At 41.3% G+C, this 20582-nt stretch overlaps 1 protein-coding gene across 3 annotated transcripts in view; it reads right to left on the reverse strand.

Moving 5' to 3' along the window:
• Positions 1 to 16641, reverse strand: part of TSC22D2 (TSC22 domain family member 2) — a 49731-nt gene extending 33090 nt beyond the window's left edge. For 2 of the 3 annotated variants that reach the window (XM_060099534.1, XM_060099535.1), the window contains exon 1: positions 13702 to 16641. In XM_060099534.1, coding sequence (XP_059955517.1) covers positions 13702 to 15632 — 1931 coding nt within the window. In that variant the 5' untranslated portion in view covers positions 15633 to 16641. Of the gene's footprint in view, positions 1 to 1598; positions 1671 to 13701 lie in introns of all 3 variants that reach the window. The other variant, XM_060099533.1, reaches the window with a different exon arrangement.
• Between the last annotated feature and the right edge of the window lie 3941 nt (positions 16642 to 20582).

Raw genomic sequence — 20582 nt, forward strand, 5'->3', positions numbered from 1 at the left:
CCCATGAGAAACTATAGATAAAGCAGCTTGCCTGATTTCTGATACCTTAAACGTTTCTGGTATCTAAAAAAGAAAACAGATAAGGAGTATTTAGCTGTAACAAATGATGAGCAGGCAACTTCTACAGCTGCTTTATAATGAAAAGACATCTTTTAATTAGATCCAAATTATAAAAAATAAAGTTCAAAACTTTCTACATTGTTTTGATGAAAATAATAGGTATTATTCATACTGATGTCATGGTAGCTCATGAAAGTTAGCTATTTGAAATAAATTACCATATATCTAAAAACTATTTTATAACATTTCTAAAGAGTACTATTTTTCCTTTTTCTAAGGGAAAAGTATAAAGTACACCCCAAAGTACTCACCCTGGCTACATCTGGTAAGCCATTTGAATGATTAAAACTTCATGCTTGTTTCATGCCACAATTTACATTTATGTCTCAATTTATATTGCTACAGCTATACAATTTAAAAATTGAATTTATAAACATAGCACTATACATTTTAAAACTTCTTGTTCTACAAGTAACCATTTAAAAACATTTTTAAGTTAAGTAAGGAACACATCACCAAAAAGACAGTTTGTTAGAAAATTTCTTGAGTGATACAGTAAATCAAGCCTAAGAATTAAAACACTGTTATCATTTCTGAGCAATGTAGACCATGTCTTCACATGACATGTACATGCACATAGCAATACTCTATTCTAATGAAAGAGATGCAGTTGAGTCTAGGAGTGTTATCCAAAATATGCCAAAGGACACAAATGCGCTGCCAGGCAGAGTTAAAAGAATCTAACAAAGCTTTGTGTGAGTCTTAAAAACATTGTTTGCACTCAACTTCTATTAATTAGACACAGAATGATTGAGTGCTAATAAATATTCAGCAAAATAAGTCAACAGATATAATATAACAGATATAATATACTACTTAAAATGTGTATTAAGCAGAAAGATAAACCAAAGTATCTGCTGCCATACATGAACTCCAAGACTTCAGTCTATATTTTAAAAAGTTAAAAATAAAATTTATACAACATTTCTGTGAGAAACTGTTTTAGGGGTTTATAAAACAGTAATGCAGATCTGGTGAATTCTAGCAAACAAGCTTAAGGTTAAATTTTCTTGCCAAGAATTAAACAATGACTACTACTTTGATACCTTAGTCGTTTCCCTCCTCCAATTTCTTAATATGAAATAACATTTTGCTTTGAGTCACTATGGCTTTTACAGAGAAATCATATAAAATGGCACAAAATTAAAATAACTGTAGGTAGTTTATTTTATAAAATATGTTTTTACATTAAGTACACATGGGTAAGGGGATATTTCATGTAATAAAATCCAATAGAAAAAGTCCTTCAAAAAATACACTTTTAAGTGCAGTAAAAAGGAAAGTATGTCTATATTCTATTTAAAATATAGTTTGTCCTTTTGGTTTATTTTGCTGCTTTGTCCCATGCTAGATACCATGTGATTTTCCCCCCTCCTAAAATAATAAAGATCAGTTTTAAAGATGAGAAACCGTTACAGTGCAAAGCAGTTCATGCATACACTTTTGCATGTATGCATTCCATATGAAAGTATTCATACCTATGCCAGAGGTTCTTTGATTCCTGAATCGTGTTCAAATGGAACGCTTGGAAGAAAGCAGTTGAAGGATTCCTGTGAGATCCAAGAATCAAATGGAAATGAAGTTGAGAAAGTACAGTAAAATCACTTACTTTTCAAAAAAAGATGGTAAACTAATAAGAACCTACTGTATAGCACAGGGAACTCTACTCAATGCTCTGTGGTGACCTAAACAGGAAGGAAATCCAAAAGAGGGGATATATGTATACGTATAGCTGATTCACTTTGCTGTACAGTAGAAACTAACACAACATTGTAAAGCAAATGTACTCCAATGAAAATTTTAAAAATAAACTCATTTCCCAAAAAATTTAAAAAAGATTTTAGATTTCTAATACAATGCAACTGTTTTAATAAAAAGAAAAAAAACCCACATAAGCTTGATTAAAAACATTTTGAAAGAAATTAAAAAACTGGACCAAATCCAGCAGACCCTAACAATTCAGGATCACAGTTCCAAAAAAAAGGCATAATACAGATAAAATGAAATACTAACTAGCACCCAGTTGTGTGTGTATATACATTTACATACATATGAATGTGACCAGTTCATAGCCTAAAACAACTACTCTGTAGCAGATGACTTTATAAATCCCTACACACTTAACAGTTTAACAAAGCTGTTCTCAGGTACAGTATTCATGTAAAATTAGTTAAACAATAGCTTCATGATATGAAAATTCTTCATAGGACCTATTTGACAGGATGTGATGGTGACCAATAAGTCCTTTTCTGGGTTGGACTTGACACAATTTCCACCTTCAGAATTCATTTATTTATGGGTGGTTTCTCTGGGTTAAGGCAAAAAATGGTGCTGCAATTGGAGGGCAGCCTTCTAACTTCCTGCATTTGTACAGTGCCCCTTTAAGGGGTAAGAGCTTATACACCATTATCACCATCCATTTCCACTATTCCCTGGAGACACATTCCCTAGGGCTATAACTATAGAATCTTAATGGGGCAAGCTCTCAGCATACTGGTTTCACCTCACATCTCAGAAGTTCTCAAGAGACTAACCTTTTGACAAACCTGCTCTGTAACAGCTCTGTCTCCACCTCAGCATATTTCCATGGTCTCCGCCACTCCCAACCCATACAATAGGGAGCCAACAAAAACTTGCCACATCACTTCTAAAATTCCTGACTGGTGCTGTAGCAGAATAACAGTAGCAAGCTAAGAATATAAGTGCTTATTGTATACCAGACACTATTCTAAGCGCTTTACATTTATTAACTCAATACTACAACAGCCCTAAGAGCTAGGTGTTATTATTATTCCCATCTCACAGATAAGGAAACTGGGTCAGACAGAAGTAACTTGCCCAATGTCACAGAGCTAGTTAAGTGGCAATCTGGTCCCAGGGTTTATGCTCTTAAACCACTATGCTAAGCATATAACAGAGTTAAATTTTAACCTCTCTAGGTCTGTCTCCATCAGTTAAATGGTGATATTACTATCTAGCCTTGCAGGGTAATAGGTAACTAGTGCTCCTGGCATTTAGTCAATGCTCAATAAATGACAGTTATTATCTTTATCATCAAAATGAGGTTCAGATACAACATGGCAATTCTGAGACCCTAACTAGTGCCTTAGGTGAGTCTGCAGTATTATCAGTATAATAAGAAAACTATTTCCAACTTCTACTGGAATAGCAATCAAGTATCAATGATCATCAAATAAAATACTCACTCAATAGAATTCCATGATTTCAAAACTCATAGGACATCAAGACATATATTATCAGGACTTCCCCGGTGGCACAGTGCTTAAGAATCCGCCTGCCAATGCAGGGGACACGGGTTCAAGCCCTGGTCCTGGAAGATCCCACATGCTGCGGAGAAACTAAGCCCGTGCACCACAACTACTGAGCCTGTGCTCTAGAGCCCACGAGCCACAGCTACTGAGCCTGAGTTCAACTACTGAAGCCCATGCGCCTAGAGACCATGCTCAGCAACAAGAGAAGACACTGCAATGAGAAGGCCATGCACTGCAAAGAACAGCAGCCCTGGCTCGCCGCAACTAGACAAAGCCCGTCCACAGGAATGAAGACACAACACAGCCAAAAATAAATAAATACATGAACAAACAAAACAAAACTTAAAAGACACATACTGGGGACTTCCCTGGTGGCACAGTGGTTAAGAATCCGCCTGCCAATGCAGGGGACACGGGTTCGAGCCCTGGTCTGGGAAGATCCCACATGCCATGGAGCAACTAAGCCCGTGCACCACAACTACTGAAGCCTGCGTACCTAGAGCCCGTGCTCCGCAACAAAGAGTTGCCCCCGCTCGCCACAACTAGAGCAAGCCTGCATGGAGCAACGAAGACCCAACGCAGCCAAAAATAAATAAATAAATAAATTTATTAAAAGACGACATATATTAATCTACTGAATTGTAAAAAAAAAATATTTTCTAGAAGGCATTTTAAATTTTAACCAGTAGGGTATCTTTTAGATGATCCAAATCTGGGAAAGGAAGATAGACACTGGATGCCAGTATGTCACCAAAGCAACTATTTGATTAACTAGGAGTCTTCAGTGTGTGTACTTCTTTTTGCTTCCCCTACTTCAACTCCTTTCTGTTCTTTTAACTGTTTCTCTACTTTTCTCCTGACTAGGTCTAAGGCAATTAAAGGCACTGATTGGACCTACTAATATCAAGAAAGAATTAAGAGGTTGTTAACTACTGTTTATTTAACAGCTTGTATCCTCTCAAGATATATTTGCCAGGCCCTTTTTTTTCACTGTACTTAAAAAATCAGTCTGCCAAATTAAATGAAAGCCAACTAAACCAACTGAAAACTCAATTTGGCTTTTTTACCAGGCTCAACCAAGACCATATGGGATTAAGTCTGCTATTCACACAGGTCTGTTTGGAGACTTTGGGTTTAAAATAAACAGAGTGACACAAAGAGGAAGGTAGTAAATACAAAAAAATAACAAAGAGTAAACTTGGAAGTTATTCTGCAAGTCTGGAATTCAAAATTCATTAAAGAACATTTACAATATATTTTTAAGGGAGATATTCTTTAGAAGAACTTCAGATCCCCTGATTTTGGAAAAATATATACATATATATTTAATTTGAATCAAATTCAAATGCCACATAAATTGGTTTTAAATAAAGTCACGACTTTAGTTATGAAATTCCAGCATTTTTACAGCATTGATACTAATAACGAAATGTTTCTCATAGGTCAAATGTAGAAGTGAAAAGAGAACATATCTGCAGTTAGTCGTGCATCTTGGGGGCGAGAAAAATAACTGTGAAATAAAATACAGTACTATAAATGGACTTAAAGTCTTTAGAACGTGTCAACAAATACACTTAGGTTGCAAAAGCTGGCAGTTAACAATCCCTTTTTACATATATTCAAAATGAATAAGCCATATGGAGCTATACAATCTATGTAGTGTAAAAAATTTTAAATACTTGAGATTCTAAGGACAAACATTTAGTCTTATTATAAAATATGAAATTTCTGGTTTCTGGAATACTTAAGCTGGGATGTTATCCATAAACTGATTTTTCGCAAACAGCAACAATTAGTCTCAAAACATTGATTAGCAGCACAGATTAAAGGAGTCATGTCTGTGAAACCTAGCTGATCAAGAACTTCAGAGGAGCCATCTATAAGTACTGAAGGGCCTGATCATCAAAGACTTCTGTTTTGGAATGGCATAAAATTGAGGAAATTAAGAGTTCATGGAAAACACTGTTAATGGGGATCATTTCAAGTTTACAGTCTATGAAATCTGAAGGCACCAAGAGGCAAATGGTATTAAAAATGTGTTAGAAATATTGAATTTTATGCAGCTTTGGTCACAAATTCTCTTCTGCTCAAGAAATAAAATTTGAAAACAGTTCTCTAACAACATATTTGATGTCAATGTAAGCTACTAAACTCAGTATAAAGCCAATCAAGCACTTCTTAGGAAGACTCACCTAAAACACTGTTTTCCTATTTGTAGAAAATTTTCCAAACCAATGAACAAAATACTTCTTTTCTCTCTGACTTTTTTTTTTTTTTTTTTTTTTTTTGCGGTACGCGGGCCTCTCCCGTTGCGGAGCACAGGCTCCGGACGCACAGGCTCAGCGGCCATGGCTCATGGGCCCAGCTGCTCCGTGGCATGTGGGATCTTCCCAGAACGGGGCACGAACTCGTGTCCCCTGCATCGGCAGGCGGACTCTCAACCACTGGGCCACCAGGTAAGTCCATATCTCTGACTTTATATACTGAACAGTCTGTCATGATAATCACCAACTACATAAAGTAGTACATGAGAAAGTATCTTAAATGTGACATATGTCTACCTGCTAAACTAAGATACTATCTTTGTAGGGTAACTAACTATAATAGCGAGGAGAAACATCCATATATATTCTACCTCAAAACTAAGCTAAAAAACACTTGAAGCTTAAGGAAGGAGGTACATGAGCCCTCTCCTCAGCAAATACCTTCTCCTTCTCTTATGTCAAAACTCAACTTCAGAAATCTCTAAATAGAAACCGGGGAAATACAGTAAGCCGAGGAACAAGGGCCATCTCCAACGTTATCATCTAGGGATTTTAAATGATTTTAAAAATATCCTTTAGGTAAAGGGTTACAACACAACTGATCAGGGCAACAGAAGCTTTTCCTTCATCCTATCTTACAGTCAGGAAAGTAGTAAACAAAACTAACTCCGGGAATATCCAAGAGCACTGGCTTTGGAGTCAGAAGGCCTGAATCTGACCTATGCCTTGTGTAACTTAATAGCTGTGTGACTCAAATCCTCAGCGCCTCAGTTTCCTTAATCCATAAAAAAGGGGAGAAAAACACTCATTACAGTTACTGAAAAGATAAAATGAGATTATGTATACATACGGTCTGAAACAATTAAGCCTGGTCTATGTTTAACATAGGGTTATGATTTCCAAATATGCTGTATAAAGATCAACTTTTGGTACAGTATCTTAACATATACCAAATATTTCATCATTATTAAGGTACTACTGAGGCAAACAGAATACTTAAGGTAAACAGAATTCATAAACTTAGAGCCAGGTATACCAAGCTATTTAGTACATTCCATTGGAGAATTCCACCTCTGGGATTCAGAGCTCCCCCCAGGATTTCCTTACACACAACTTTACCACAAGATTTTAATTAAAAATACAATAACCACTAAAAAGCATATTGAAATGGTTCCAAAATACATACTACTTTAACAATAAAAGCTTCAAGAAACACCTTAACAGCAACCATAGACTTAAGTGATAAAAATTTCCATTTCTCTTCGTGACATTTAAACCCTTCACTCTGATTACTGTCAAATTAATCACATCATGTTCCAAATCTGACATATTCTTACTCTTCCATATTGTTACACAAAACTGCCTTCTCCTTCCACTTGGAAAATCATCTGCTTCTCTCATCAGTGACCTCATCTGAATGACTCTTTAAGATTCAACTCTAGAGTTAGCTTCAGAAGAAAGCAAAAGTAATAATGGGTTGCTTCTGAGGACAGAAATTGGGTGGCTGGAGGACAGAGGTAGCAGAATGGCTTTCAATTTATATTCATATATTTTGAATTTTGAACTTTATAAATGTATTGCCTATGCAGAGAAGTGGTTAATTTTAAACAGAAATCAGTCTAACTACTTCCTCCCCACACAAATCTGACTTGATGTCCTAAATTTTCCCATTAACAACTTCAATTTACTCCATCACAGCCTATAACGTATATCAAAGTATGCAACTTCAAATCGTAATTATTTTCATATAGCCTGAGATCTTGGAAGGCAGGATAGTTTTATTTCTGTATCCCAGTACTTACTACTCAGAAACCACAAAGTAAGTTGACTAATTCACATATTGCCACTTTAAATGTTTTCCTGGGCATTCAACCTACTTAAGGAGTATTTGCAAACTTCATTTTTTGTCACCTAATAGTCTGGGGGCAGGAAAAGGGTTTGACCAAGAGGAAGGTTTAAGTTGGCAGCTCTCTCATGAAACATGTCTATGTATGGACTCATACTCAGGGAATCTTAAAATCTGACCAAAGGCTCAAATTCTAATTTTACCAATGAGGAAAACCAAGAAAGTTAAATGACTTGACCAAAGAAATCAGCTAAATGGTGGAAGAGCCAGATTAGAACACAATTTGCTGTACCACTTCACTACATCATGAGTTTTCTGGCCTGAAACAATGTCTCCTTTTCTCTGATTATATCCATGCCATCCAATTACATTTTTGGATCAAAACTAAACATTCTTGGTATGGTTTGTAGCATATCAAGAGTTGACCTGGAAAAACAGTGTAGACACTGAAACACTGATGTTTCTGTGATGTATGTTTGCCATACATACTGTTTTAGGTTATGCATGATTGTTCACAAATCACTTGCATACCTCATTTAATCCTCTCAAACTCTCCAAGGTAGGTATTATCCCCATTTTTCATATGGGAAAACAAGACTTAGAGGGCTAAATAACTAGCTCAAGGTCAAATGTCTCAAGTATGCGGCACAGTTGAATTTCAGCCCAGGCATGCCTGACTCCACTGTCTATAATGGTTACTCATATGATATGCTATAGTACATAATTAAACTTACCCTACATAATTAAATTTACCCTAAGCAATGCCAGATTAAGAATATAACAAATAGAGTAATCTCAATCTGGTATGTTCAAGAATTGCTGTGGGAGGGCTTCCCTGGTGGTGCAGTGGTTGGGAGTCCGCCTGCCAATGCAGGGGACGCGGGTTCGAGCCCTGGTCTGGGAGGATTGCACATGCCGCGGAGCAGCTGGGCCTGCGCACCACAGCTGCTGAGCCTGCACTCTGAAGCCCTCAGGCCACAGCTACTGAGTCGGTGTGTCGCAAGTGCTGAGGCCCGCGCACCTGGAGCTCGTGCTCCTTGACAGGAGAGGCCGCAGCGGCGCACCGTGGTAAGGAGTGGCCTCTGCTCGAAGCAGCTGGAGAGGGCCCCAGCGCAGCAACGAAGACCCAATGCAGCCAAAAAAAAAAAAAAAAAAAAAAGCAACAACAACAACAGAATTGCTGTGGGAAAGGCCTAAGTTATACCAATGATTCAGGCATGCATATTCTTTGCGATGTGGTAATTCGTATTACACCATTTAAAAGAACAGCTTCAAATCACAAGTCTACTGCTTTAGTATAAAGAAAAAACAAACTTAAAGGATTTATTCCAATTCAGGAAATTCGCTACACAGACCCCTTAAATACTGTCTTCAATTAAGATTTCTTATTAAAAATCTGCTCTTCCCATTAATAAAAAATTACTTAGAAACATCATGGTTCAGGCTACATTTAACCAGACACACCTGTTTTTGTAAAGCCTCTCGTATTTCGAGAGTAATGCAATTAAGAAATAAACGGTATCTGGAAGAGGAAATACATATTGGTCTAAAACAATTATTAAAAGGAGGAATTAGACCACTATTCCTCACTATTAACACGTGTTCCTATTCCTTCTGAGACCATATTTCACGTCATTTCACTACCTTTACTTCTGTGTTGGTTACCTGCCATTACTTCCTACTCCCACAACGCCCCAGCTTCTACCATTTCGGGAGAGAAAAGTCAAGATCCTTTTATACTCCCCTATCAACCATTCCTCAGGGAAGAGATTCACTGGTTTCTTTACCATCTGATTGGTGGGGCTGCTCTTTGTTACTAGAGGACTCTATAGAGCATGACTGCTTCCAACCTCTTTTGGTGCTGAGAAAGACTAAACTCTATTCTAAATTACCAAGTACCAGATCCATAAATCCAGTATCATGTTTTATCATTTCCAAATTAGTGCTATCAGAATTCTCAAAGAACAAATAGATTGGTATTACATTTATTCTCATAAAGGAGAAAGCATATATCCCACTACCAGTACTGTGAAAAAACAAAAATGACTTCTCATAAAGGCAATTTAGTTCAAGATACCCTCCATCCCTTACAAGAAAAAGACAGTGTTAATAAATTAGTTACTTGGAGTGTGTCTCATCCACACACATAAAAACCCTTATATTTTCTAAAAAGTTAACCAATGTTCAGCCTATACAATTTAGTTCACACAAAATTTTAAACAATGGTGTTATCACTGTGAATAAAAAAGGCCATGCTCCCACTTATACGACTCTTGATTTTAGGAATTTCAGGCACTTTTGGATCATCGGCCTTTCTGGAAACCTATGATAATTTCCTTAACTTAGAGCCACGTTTATGACTAAAGCATATCAACATGGCACTCAGATGAATGCATCAGTATCATTTTTATACTAAATAATGATGTCACTCATACACAGGAGATACTACACTTTGATTACAAAATCCTTACTTACTTAGATAGGCCTAAGATGGTACCTGGCGTGTGATTTAAACATCAACTGTAAAGCTGCAAGACAAAATTACCTCCACACTTCAATACTGATAAAGAACCATAAGCTCCCGAAGAAATATAGATTCAAGTTAAGGAGCTTTCATTTTTAAAGACTAAATGCAGTAAGACTTTTTCAGAGTTCTAAGAAGTTCCCTTTAGATTTTTGAAACAAAGTAAGAGTGACAGTTCTGCCTCCTGATATACATTTACATAATCCTCTCTTAAACGTCACGTTAAAAAAAAAACCTCCATTAAAAGAAGTGTGTATATATGTATATTTCATACATACATCTATATAGATATATATGAAGTATACAAACAAAATCTATATTTATAGCACATACCAGGACACACCATTTAACACTCACAATTTATAATATTTTATCAGCAGTCATTAGCAAACTACACAAATAAAACTATTAACAAGATATAAAGATATTTGCCACTAGAGGATCCTTACAATCAGGTTTTCAACAGTCTTTTGGTTGCAGTTGACAGTTCACAATTGCAGCCATTCATAAGAGCTCCTGGCATGTGGCCTACAGAGTTCACATTGGTCAGCTATCTATGGAAAATGATCTGTACTGTGTTCCTTTTCCAAAAGGGCCAGTAATATTTTGCACCTCCTCCTATTTACCAAATAGGAGTCTGTTAAGCGTGTAGGTAGTTTAAACAAATTTTGTAATGTTCACTGTAAAAGTGTCTATGCATTTTTTTATGAACTATATTTTCAACCATTATTATATCCTCCAGTTTACACAAAATCAATTTGAAGAATCTCAACAACTGACCATAAACTAGAATGATATATAAACTTCACACTAATTAATACCATATGGTCAATCGGCAATGTTAACTCACAAATTTAACACTTTTCTTATTTTGTATATACAACTATCAGCCCTTTTAAAGGTATGATAGTATATAAGTTCTGATTCTTTAAAATAAATGGTCTCAGAATGAGCCAATACAGATCCTTGTATTAAGTAACGCAAACAAAATCACAAGACAGAGTGCTTAATATATCAACTTAAACCACCTGATCTTTTTGTTAATCTTCCATTTTCCTTCCTTTTCTCAACAAAACAGACTGTGTTTACTAATGTCTTAATGGTTTTTTAAAAGGCAAACATCTTTCTTTACAAATATTTTCTAAGGATCTGAAATTTGTCAACCTATTAATAATTACTCAAGACCTCTCACTCCAATATGTTTTATTTTACATCTGAATGACTGCAAATAAAATTGTACGAAGTTTTAATTTAAGAAGGTAACCTAAAATCACATTAAAATCACGATTTTGTTAGTACTATCTCCTCAAAAGTAGTCATCTCAGTAATTTAAACATACGCCTGGAAAAACTGTGTTACTTAATTTCAAGAATACAACTTTAAAAATGCCCTCTCTTTTACAAAGGCTTTCCATTAAAAAACAAATTTAAAAAGACCCCCAAACTATTTCTACTTAATGTATTTATTCCTTCACCAGGTGTGTTGGTCCAGTGACAAAAACAGTCAAATGTGTAAGATTACATCTTGGAAACTGGCATGTTAAATTAGAAACCCATGAAGAGGCTATAACAAAAATTAGAAATGCACATTTGATAAGTAATGAAGATTTTAAAAGACTGGGTCGGGGAGGGAAGCGCCACATTTAAAATAGGACTATACACAAATGAAAACCCCTGCACTGGATTAACTGCTACAATTGATAAGAACATTGATACAGTCGTATCTGTAGTTCAAATAGTCACAAGTTTGGAAATGAGATTCTTGAAATTCAACTCTTTTAATAAAGTAAGAGAAGAAATAAATGTATCTTTGAGGTCATACCCTAAAGAATACATCCCAGAGTTTCCATTTATCAACAGATCTCTCTGCTTCATACCATATCGTCACCAAAAAGTTCTGGGGAAAGTAATTACAAATGCTGTAAACTGAGAGGTGTGAAGAGGAGAGAAAACACATTCTTCATTCATAGGTGTGCATGTGTTTTTGGGGTAGTGAGGGGTTGAGAAAACCAGTCATCATTTCTTGAAGAGATACAGTGTACAACAGGAACAGAGAGGTAGTAAGCAAATGGTTATTTATCAACCCATCACAAAAAACTGGCTTCTGGCAGCTAGAAAAGGGAAGATGCCTGTTGACTATTACCAAAAGTGAACAAATAAACTCAAGTGGCATTTCAGGTGTGCCCCTACGTGTGAAAAGTGAAATATGGCAGAAAATGTAAAGAGGGATTTCTGAGTGGCTTGTGGAATCAGTGTCTTTACTTGGTAGTCCCATCCATATAAAATTTCTCCATGACTAGCTAGCTGAGCTGACACGTGGTACTCTCTAAGAGTTCTCAAATGGAAGAAAGACTCCCCACAAGCAAGTCACCTACAAAAAAAAGATGAACTTTTAATTACAAAAGGCAAAGAAGATGAATTTCAGTGAGCATTTTTCAAACCAAAAGAAGTGTATAACAAAAACACAAAGCTAATTCGAAATGAAAAAGAAAGGAATGTGAAGGAACTCAGAATAGGAAGAAAAAGCTTTAACAGCTCTCATTGTAATCTACATACCAATTATTCAAGAAATCTGTAAAAACAGTTCTGCTCTTTCAACACATCTAAAATTAACCTCTCTCAAAACAAACACCTCAGAAAATAAATTTCCAACTGTAAAGTACCTGAAACTTTCTCTGTAATTTTTAAATGTAATATCTGGTAATAAGTCAGTTTTTAAACATTTGCATTATACACACTACATCAAATTTTCATGTGACATTTCCTCAAAACCACTTAAAATCCTCATTAAACCATAACCGAACATCAATTGTAGTAGAATTGGTATAGTAATACACCAATTTTCCCTTAAACTATTTAAAAGCATCCCCCCTAAATACAGGGAGCCAATTGTTAACGTTTATACTTTTACTATAAAATTACTCTAATTTCAAGAACTACAGCTTTCACTACTGTCAAGTCTCCTACCTCCCTTGCTTGTAGTAAAAAGATTGATGGAAGATAAGAACATCTTTCCAATACACTTTTTGCTTTAAAAAAAAAAAAAAAGCATCTTAAAGAAGTCACTGGGAAGCCTCCTGACCTCCTATACTCTTTTATTAAAGGGCTGAAGAAGATATGATCTTCAAAGCCGGATTTGACATTTCACCATTCTCTCTCCAGCCTTTCCAGATACACTGGAGGAGATACCTTACGTGGTTCTTTCTCTACTAGAGGGCTTTCTGGTTTTCCAGAATGGGAAATGTTTAACTAATTTTATCTCTCAGTCTCAAAACTCACACTGACAAGACACTCTGCCATTAAGTGTTCAAGTGTGATTGATATCTAATAAAGGGACAATCCTACACGGCATAACCTACTAGCCACCACTTCTAAATTGAGAGGATTAAACTAAAATCCGCCCTTCTGAGTCAACAATTTTGCATTCCTATCCAATTTAGTGCTTCTAAACAACTGTGACACCAATTCTCTCTTTACACGTCTTTTGTAACATCAGTAATCTAAAATTAATGTCTTTGCAAGAACCGATGGATCAATTGTACTAAACACAAACTAACTTTTATATTTAGAAATATTAAGGGCCTCAAATTGAGAAAAGAACCTCCCACAGTTGCATCCTAAACTACAATGTCCGGTCAAGCATTCCCATCAAATATTTCAAATAAGATTTCCATACCTGTCTTCATCACCATCAACAGGAATAGCTATGCTGAATACAGAGGTGGAGAGACTGTTCATAGGTGTTAACTGAAGGGGGTTTGCCAGGGCATCTGCAACAGGAGGCTTCACAACAGGCTTCGTTTCAGCAATGAGAGAAAGTGGTGGTTGAGGTAGGGGTTCGGATTTTCTTCTAGTATCGTCAACTTGCCCGACTAAAGGCTGGGTCTGAGTCTGAAACTGGCTTAGGTCAGGCTGCGGTAGACTCGTCGGTGCACCGGCCGTGCCCGGCGCTAAGGGCAGCCCCGCGTGCTGGATGATGCTGCCGCTCCTACTGACCGGAGGATGGCTGCTCAGCTGCTGCGCCTGGGCCAAGGGCGCGGGTACATTTGGCATAGTAACAGAAGTGGTAGGCACGCTGGGAGCGGGCGCGGCTGCAGGCACGTTCGGAACTCCGGGCGCCACGGCGTGAGGGCCGCCGGGCACTGCCGATGGCGCGCCGCTGCCACCCATCTGCGGCTGCCCGGCCCCGGCGGGAACCAGGCCCGACGGCGCCGCGCCTCCCACGGCAGCCGGGGGCACTCCGGCCGGCTGACCGGGCGCGGCCGGTCCGCCCTGCGCGGGGCCCGGCCCCGGGGCCACGGCTTCGCCAGGCAGGGAGGCCGCGCCCATCATCTGCGCGCCCGTGGAGGCGGCGTTCTGGCCGGGGCCCCCGGGGAGGCCGGCCGCCGCGGCGGGGCCCGCTCCGGCGCCCGCGGACGAGGGCTGCGCCGGGCTGGGCGGCTGCAGGTACTCACTCTGGCCGGCGGGCTGGACGGGCAGCAGATGGCCCGGCGGAATCTGAGCCTGGGGATACGCGAACTGCTGGGGCGGCGGCGCGGCAGAAGCGCCCACGGCCGGGCCGGGCTGCGGAGGCAGGGCCAGGCCGGGCTGCGCCAGGGTTACATTCGTCAGCGGCAGCCCCTGTCCGTTGGGGCCCGGGGGGACGGAGCCAGGCGCGGCGCCCTGGGGCTGGCTGGGCGGCGGGGCTGCCATCATCTGCGGCGGCCCGGCCGCGGCTCCCGGGAACGGCGGCAGCGGAGCCGAGCTCGGAGCCACAGCCCCACCTACGGGCGGAGGCTGCGGCTGCGGCTGCCCAACGCCAGAACTCTGCGGCGGGGCCGGGGCGGGCTGGCTCATTTTCTCCGACGGGGCTAGCTGTGACACAGCAGTCAAGGAGCTGTCAGTCCCCGAGTCGGGCCCGGGCGCCCCCGGCATGGAGGCCACCACCACCACCACGGACCCTCCGGTGGCGCCCAGGCCGCTGTCCCGATCCGCAGTCTGATCAAAAGTATTGCTGTGCCTAATGCAATCCCCGGACCGGGTCAGCACGCTGCTGTCGGAATCCCGCTCATAGTATTCCATGCACGTCCATCGGCCGCGTCGATACGGCTCCCCGCTGCCGTGGTCCAGCTTGATCACGCGGAAACGGGAACTACAAGTGGTGGGGGGCTGCGAGGGGGTGGCAGTCCCTGGCCCGGCGGAGGGGCCCGCGACCGGGGGGGCCCCGGGGGCCCCCGAGGAGGGGGCCGAGGTGGCGGCCGCCGCTAGGGTACTGGCCAGCGCCCCAGCCACGCTGCGGGCCGAAGCGGCTCCTCCTCCGTTGGCGGGAGTGGCCGCCGCGGCCGCCAGCTGCCCGTCCAGGACGAGGTTGGGGGAGACGGTACCGGGAGTCTCCGCATCCCCAACATTGTTGAGCGTCTCTTCGGAGGAGCTGCGCTCGCAGACCTCCTCGGGGCCGTAATCCGTGGCCCGAGAAACGTCGAATATCTCGGAGGAGACGTCCTCTGTGCGTGACTCGTCCGGATCGTCCAGGCTCTCGGTGTCCTCGGTGATGCTAGTGGCCACCTGGGCCGTGGTGACACTGGTGATCTGGAAGCAGCTCTTCTTCTTGGCCGGCATCTTGGACATGGTGAGGAAGGCTGGAGGGCAGAGAGGCACGCCGGCTCCTCTGCGATCTTGCCGGAAACCAGGAAGGGCAGAGCAGGGCCCCCAAAGACAAAGTCCGCGTCCGCGCTGGGGTCTGAGGCCCGCCGCTGTAAGAGTCACGGGTTGATCCGTGCGTCGGCCGCTCCGCGAGACATCCTCCTCCCGTTTCCTTCTCCGTGTCGGTCTCTTCAGCTCTGCCCCCGTCTCACTCGCGCGGCGGCTCCTCCTTCCTTCTCGCCTCCCGCAGTCGCGGCGCCTCAATTCAATACCCCCAGTGGCGGCGAAAGCGCGACCCCAGGGGCGGGCCGGCTGTTTCCTCCTCGCGTCTCCGGGCCGCCGTGGTCAGTCCAGCTCGGCGCTCTGCGCGGTCAGCAGGCCTAGGCTGGGGGTGGGAGTGGGAGGGCGAAGGGGAGGAGGCGGCGGCGGCGTGAGGGGCGGTGCTGTCCCGCTCCTCGAGCCAGTGCCGGCGTCAGCTCCGGGCTCTCGGACGCCGAGAGGGAAGGAGGAGGAGTGGCGAGTCCGGAGCCGGGGATTCCTGATTCAGCCAGGAGCCGCGGGCGGGCGGCGGAGCTTCGGTGCGGCCGAGCGGCCCTCCCTCCCCGGCTCTAGCCGGAGCTCAGCCCAAGGGACATGTCGGCTGTCTCTGGCGGAAACCCGCTCCGGGGGAGGGGAAAGCCGCTTCGGTCCTCCCCTTACAGGGGGAGCCACCCCCGCGGGCGGGCGGGCGGCGGCGGCGGTCTCGGCCTCCCCTCGCGGCTCTTGAGAGAATAAGGGGCGGCGGCCGGCGGGCCGGCAAGCGGCGGCGCTCTGGCTGTGTGAGGGAGCAGCGGTAGCTTCTTCGGCTCCTCCTCGGTGCGACCGGTTCGCAGGCTCTGGGGAAACTGAAATTCAAACTGCTGAAGCGGCGGCTGCAGCTCCCTCCCCTCAGCCAAGATGGGGCTGAAATGGCCGCGCCAGGGATGCTGGGAGGAGCAGCAGCCCGGCTATCACCGCCGCTGCCGACTAAAATGCCGCCGCTGCCGCAGCCGTCGCCAGCGCCGCAGCCGCCGCCGTTCCGTGACGCACCGGCGTCGTGACGTCACCGCCCCGCCCCCCTCCGGTTTCCTGCAGTTTCGCGTGGAGGCTGGGGGGGCGATGGGCGGGGCTAAAGGTTAAAAAAGGGGAGCGGTTTTTTTTTTAATTTAAAATTTTTTTTAAATTTAAAATTTGCGCTCTAGGTCTTTAAGAGTTGAAGAACGAAAGACTCTTAAATTCCAAGCCTAGAAAAACTTACAGCCGCGCCAATCGAATGTTTTTATATCGGTTTATTCCGAGACACTGGAAGACTGGAGGTCATGTGCTTGCTGTGTCTAATGTTTAGCAAAATCTTAGTGAAACAAGGCGATAGGAATGGGGGTTGGGGGGGGGGGTTAGCTAGGATAAGGAGGGAGACGGCTGGAGGAACCGAATCACTTTAAAAAGTCTTTCCTGATAATAAATGTTATCCACTATAGTCAGAGGAGTGAAACGTTGAGAGAAATGGGGATGATTAACCAAGAATAGCAAGCCAGATTGAGTCAGGAAAAGGATCTTATAGTCAGAAATTCTGTCTCCAACAATGGCATCAGGAGATGGTTTCTTGCCCAGGGTGAGGTCAGTTTAAAAAAAGATTGGAGGTTACCAACATATTCCTAATTTTCCTGAGTTTGTTGTGATTCCAGCATCGAAGAGTTCATTTAAACATCTTGAGATTGTTTTTACTTTCAGCATGAAATCAGCTTATGGGCTCCATAAATGTAGAACCTACTGCGTTAAATAGTTGTAGCTCTTTCTTTTGTTTATTCTAAAACTCCTAGTTGGAGCCAGAGTGTTAGATGTTTTGGATTGGGCCATGAACAATAAGAACAAGTTAGAAAGCACCCTTTCCTGTCCAGAAAGCAGCTATGAAAGTACTGGAGACTTTATCATTTAGTTGCCTTCTGGTGAAAGAAAATGGTAAGGCCATTCTTTTAAACAGTTTAAAAAAAAAAGAGGAAGGCGGCTCTTGAACTTTGACATACTAATACATCATTTAGGTAAAATCTAAAATGTCTTGATGGAATTCAAAATTTCATATCTATTACAGCTTTAGCAGTCATACCATGATGAGTGACATAAATCAGTTAATCACTGTACTCAGTTCTCTAATCTTTGAAGAATAGAAATACTTTTTATCCCAAAGGATGTTTTGGTAATTAAAATTTACAGAGAATTTTTTAGGTCCTTAGTTGTAAATAATATACAGAGATTTGTCGTTTAACTTTAGTAGAACCCATGTCCTCCATACCCAAGTGACTGAGGTCAGGATGTGAAATAAGACCACATAATAACATCCCTGTTTCTTAAGGGAGTGGGAGAGAGTAAAGTAATAAAGTGTAACATTATGCTGCTATTGTGGCAGAGATAGCTAATGGAATGTTTCAGTTCTAAATCTGTAATTTCAGTAATTGTTAGAAACAGTATTCCATCAGTAAGTTAGATCAACTGGTTACATCCAATATGAATTTATAAAAACTTAATTTCATTTTGGATTAATTTCCCAGATTGTTAAAAGTGGTGACCATTGGATAATGTTGACTGTGCGGCTTTTGGAAAAATAAGTATTGTATGCCTGCTTGTCCCATTACATTATTTTATAACATCAACTTCTTGATTACTTGTTATGATACTCTTAAATCACACATTTAAAGGAATCATCTTAAAGTAATCTGTAAGACCGTTTCTCCTTAAAGAACATGTAAAGAGTTTATTATAAAATGAAAATGATGACAAAGATAATTTAGAAGACATCAGTAATGGGCTATATTTCTGGTAAGGATGGGGTTAAAGATGTTAAAAGACATCTAGCAAAAAAGGTAAGATTTATAAGGTTAAAATGTTTTATTTATCTGTTTAAGGATTTGTGTGTGTTTAAACTAATAAAATAGTTCTCTTGAAAGTAAGTTTTCCAAAAGCTTTAAAGGTCCCAGCTTCTTTTATACATTTGCTCTTTAAAAATGTAAGGAACTTATTGCATAAAACTTCTATTAAGAAATGATAAGAATTCTGGTTGTTGCAAATAAGTTTGAAATCATTTTATAGAGAGCAAAAAATCATATAACTACAAAAAGCTATGTAATTTCTGGATGGCCCACAAAAAATTAAAAGCTGTCACGTAACTGATTAAAATGATAGAAAGCAGGATGTACATGCAAGTATGTGTGTGTGTGGAGAGTTCATAATAAGTAACTCGGTAGTCTAACACACTGGAACTGGGGAGATACCTGGAGTTCCATACCTCAAGACTAGGGGTCTTACTGCAACTATCTTGGCTTCCTGCCTGCACCCAGAAACTTTAGGTGGAAAATGTGGGAATCCTTGGTTACTGCTCAAGGACCTCCAACTTGACTGTTTTACACTTTGTTCTTCCCTCAAAGATTTAATTTGGGGCTTCCCTGGTGGCGCAGTGGTTGAGAGTCCACCTGCCGATGCAGGGGACACGAGTTCATGCCCCGGTCCAGGAAGATCCCACATGCCGTGCAGCGGCTGGGCCCGTGGGCCATGGCCGCTGAGCCTGCGCGTCTGGAGCCTGTGCTCCATAATGGGAGAGGCCACAACAGTGAAAGGCCCGCGTACCAAAAAAAAAAAAAAAAAAAAAAAAAAAGATTTAATTTAGTAATGTATGGGAAGCATATTTAGGAAGAACAATGCAGGGGGAAAAATGACTTAGAAACTAAGGACTGTTTCCACTGATTGGAAAAAGACAAAACAAAACAAAGCAAGAAACAACTATGGCAGCAAGATCTTTTCATCATTTTGAGAGCATCCTATCCCCAAATTCTGCTAGGTTATCATCTAACCATATCAGTTACCAGATGGAAAACTGTTTCATAGTCACAAGATCCTGGAATGTAAACTACAGAAATACTCAAGAAAACCTGACTTTTTTTTTTCAATGAATGCGTATCATATTTAAATTAGTAATGGTACATTAATCCAAACACTCTGGGATAGAGTAAAGAAAATCATATTTTCAGTAGAAATGAAGCAACTGTCTAGGTTAAGAGAAGTAACCTTTAGAATTAGTACTGTCAGTCAGACGGTGACATTTATTGAGCGTTCCCTTGTGTGCATTAGGAATTGCACAGCTTGTATCCCAGCCAACAAATTTTTCTGGGATTTAGAAATAACATGTTTATTTTCTATATTTTTATCACTAAATTGTTAGAAAAATACAAAGTGGAGGACTAGTTTTCAGGTTCCAAAAAGCGTTTGCTGGAAATAAATATCAGTTGTCTGAACAAGTAGTACTGGACTTATTACTATGATTTACCTGGGGTTCCATTTCTGGAACAATATCTTATTAATAACCCCCTGCAGTGAAGCCATTGTGTAATATTATCCAAAAAGGGGGAAAAAAAGTTAACAAAAGAGGCCTAAGGCTAATGAAATTCCATGAATACTCTTATAAAGAAAAACATAATCTGATTGAGATGTACAAACTTTGAGAATGAAGTGTGTAAAATTTTCACATGTAAGAAAAGTTCTATTAGCTACTCTTCTAGAGTTCAATATACTATCAAACAATGATGTCTTTTTTAAATAGTGAAGATATCCTTGAGTTCCAAAGACCTTTGAAGTTCAGTCAAAACAGAGCAATTTGGTGGAAGAAAAGGGTGAATTTTGAACTAATAATAAATACAATGTCCTATTAAAGCTTTTTTTTTTTTTTTTTGCGGTATGCGGGCCTCTCACTGCTGTGGCCTCTCCCTTTGCGGAGCACAGGCTCCAGACGCGCAGGCTCAGCGGCCATGGCTCAAGGGCCCAGCCGCTCCGCGGCATGTGGGATCTTCCCGGACCAGGGCACGACGAACCCACGTCCCCTGCATCGGCAGGCGGACTCTCAACAACTGCGCCACCAGGGAAGCCCCCTAT

Source organism: Mesoplodon densirostris, chromosome 5 (assembly GCF_025265405.1).
Source record: "Mesoplodon densirostris isolate mMesDen1 chromosome 5, mMesDen1 primary haplotype, whole genome shotgun sequence".
NCBI lineage: Eukaryota > Metazoa > Chordata > Mammalia > Artiodactyla > Ziphiidae > Mesoplodon > Mesoplodon densirostris.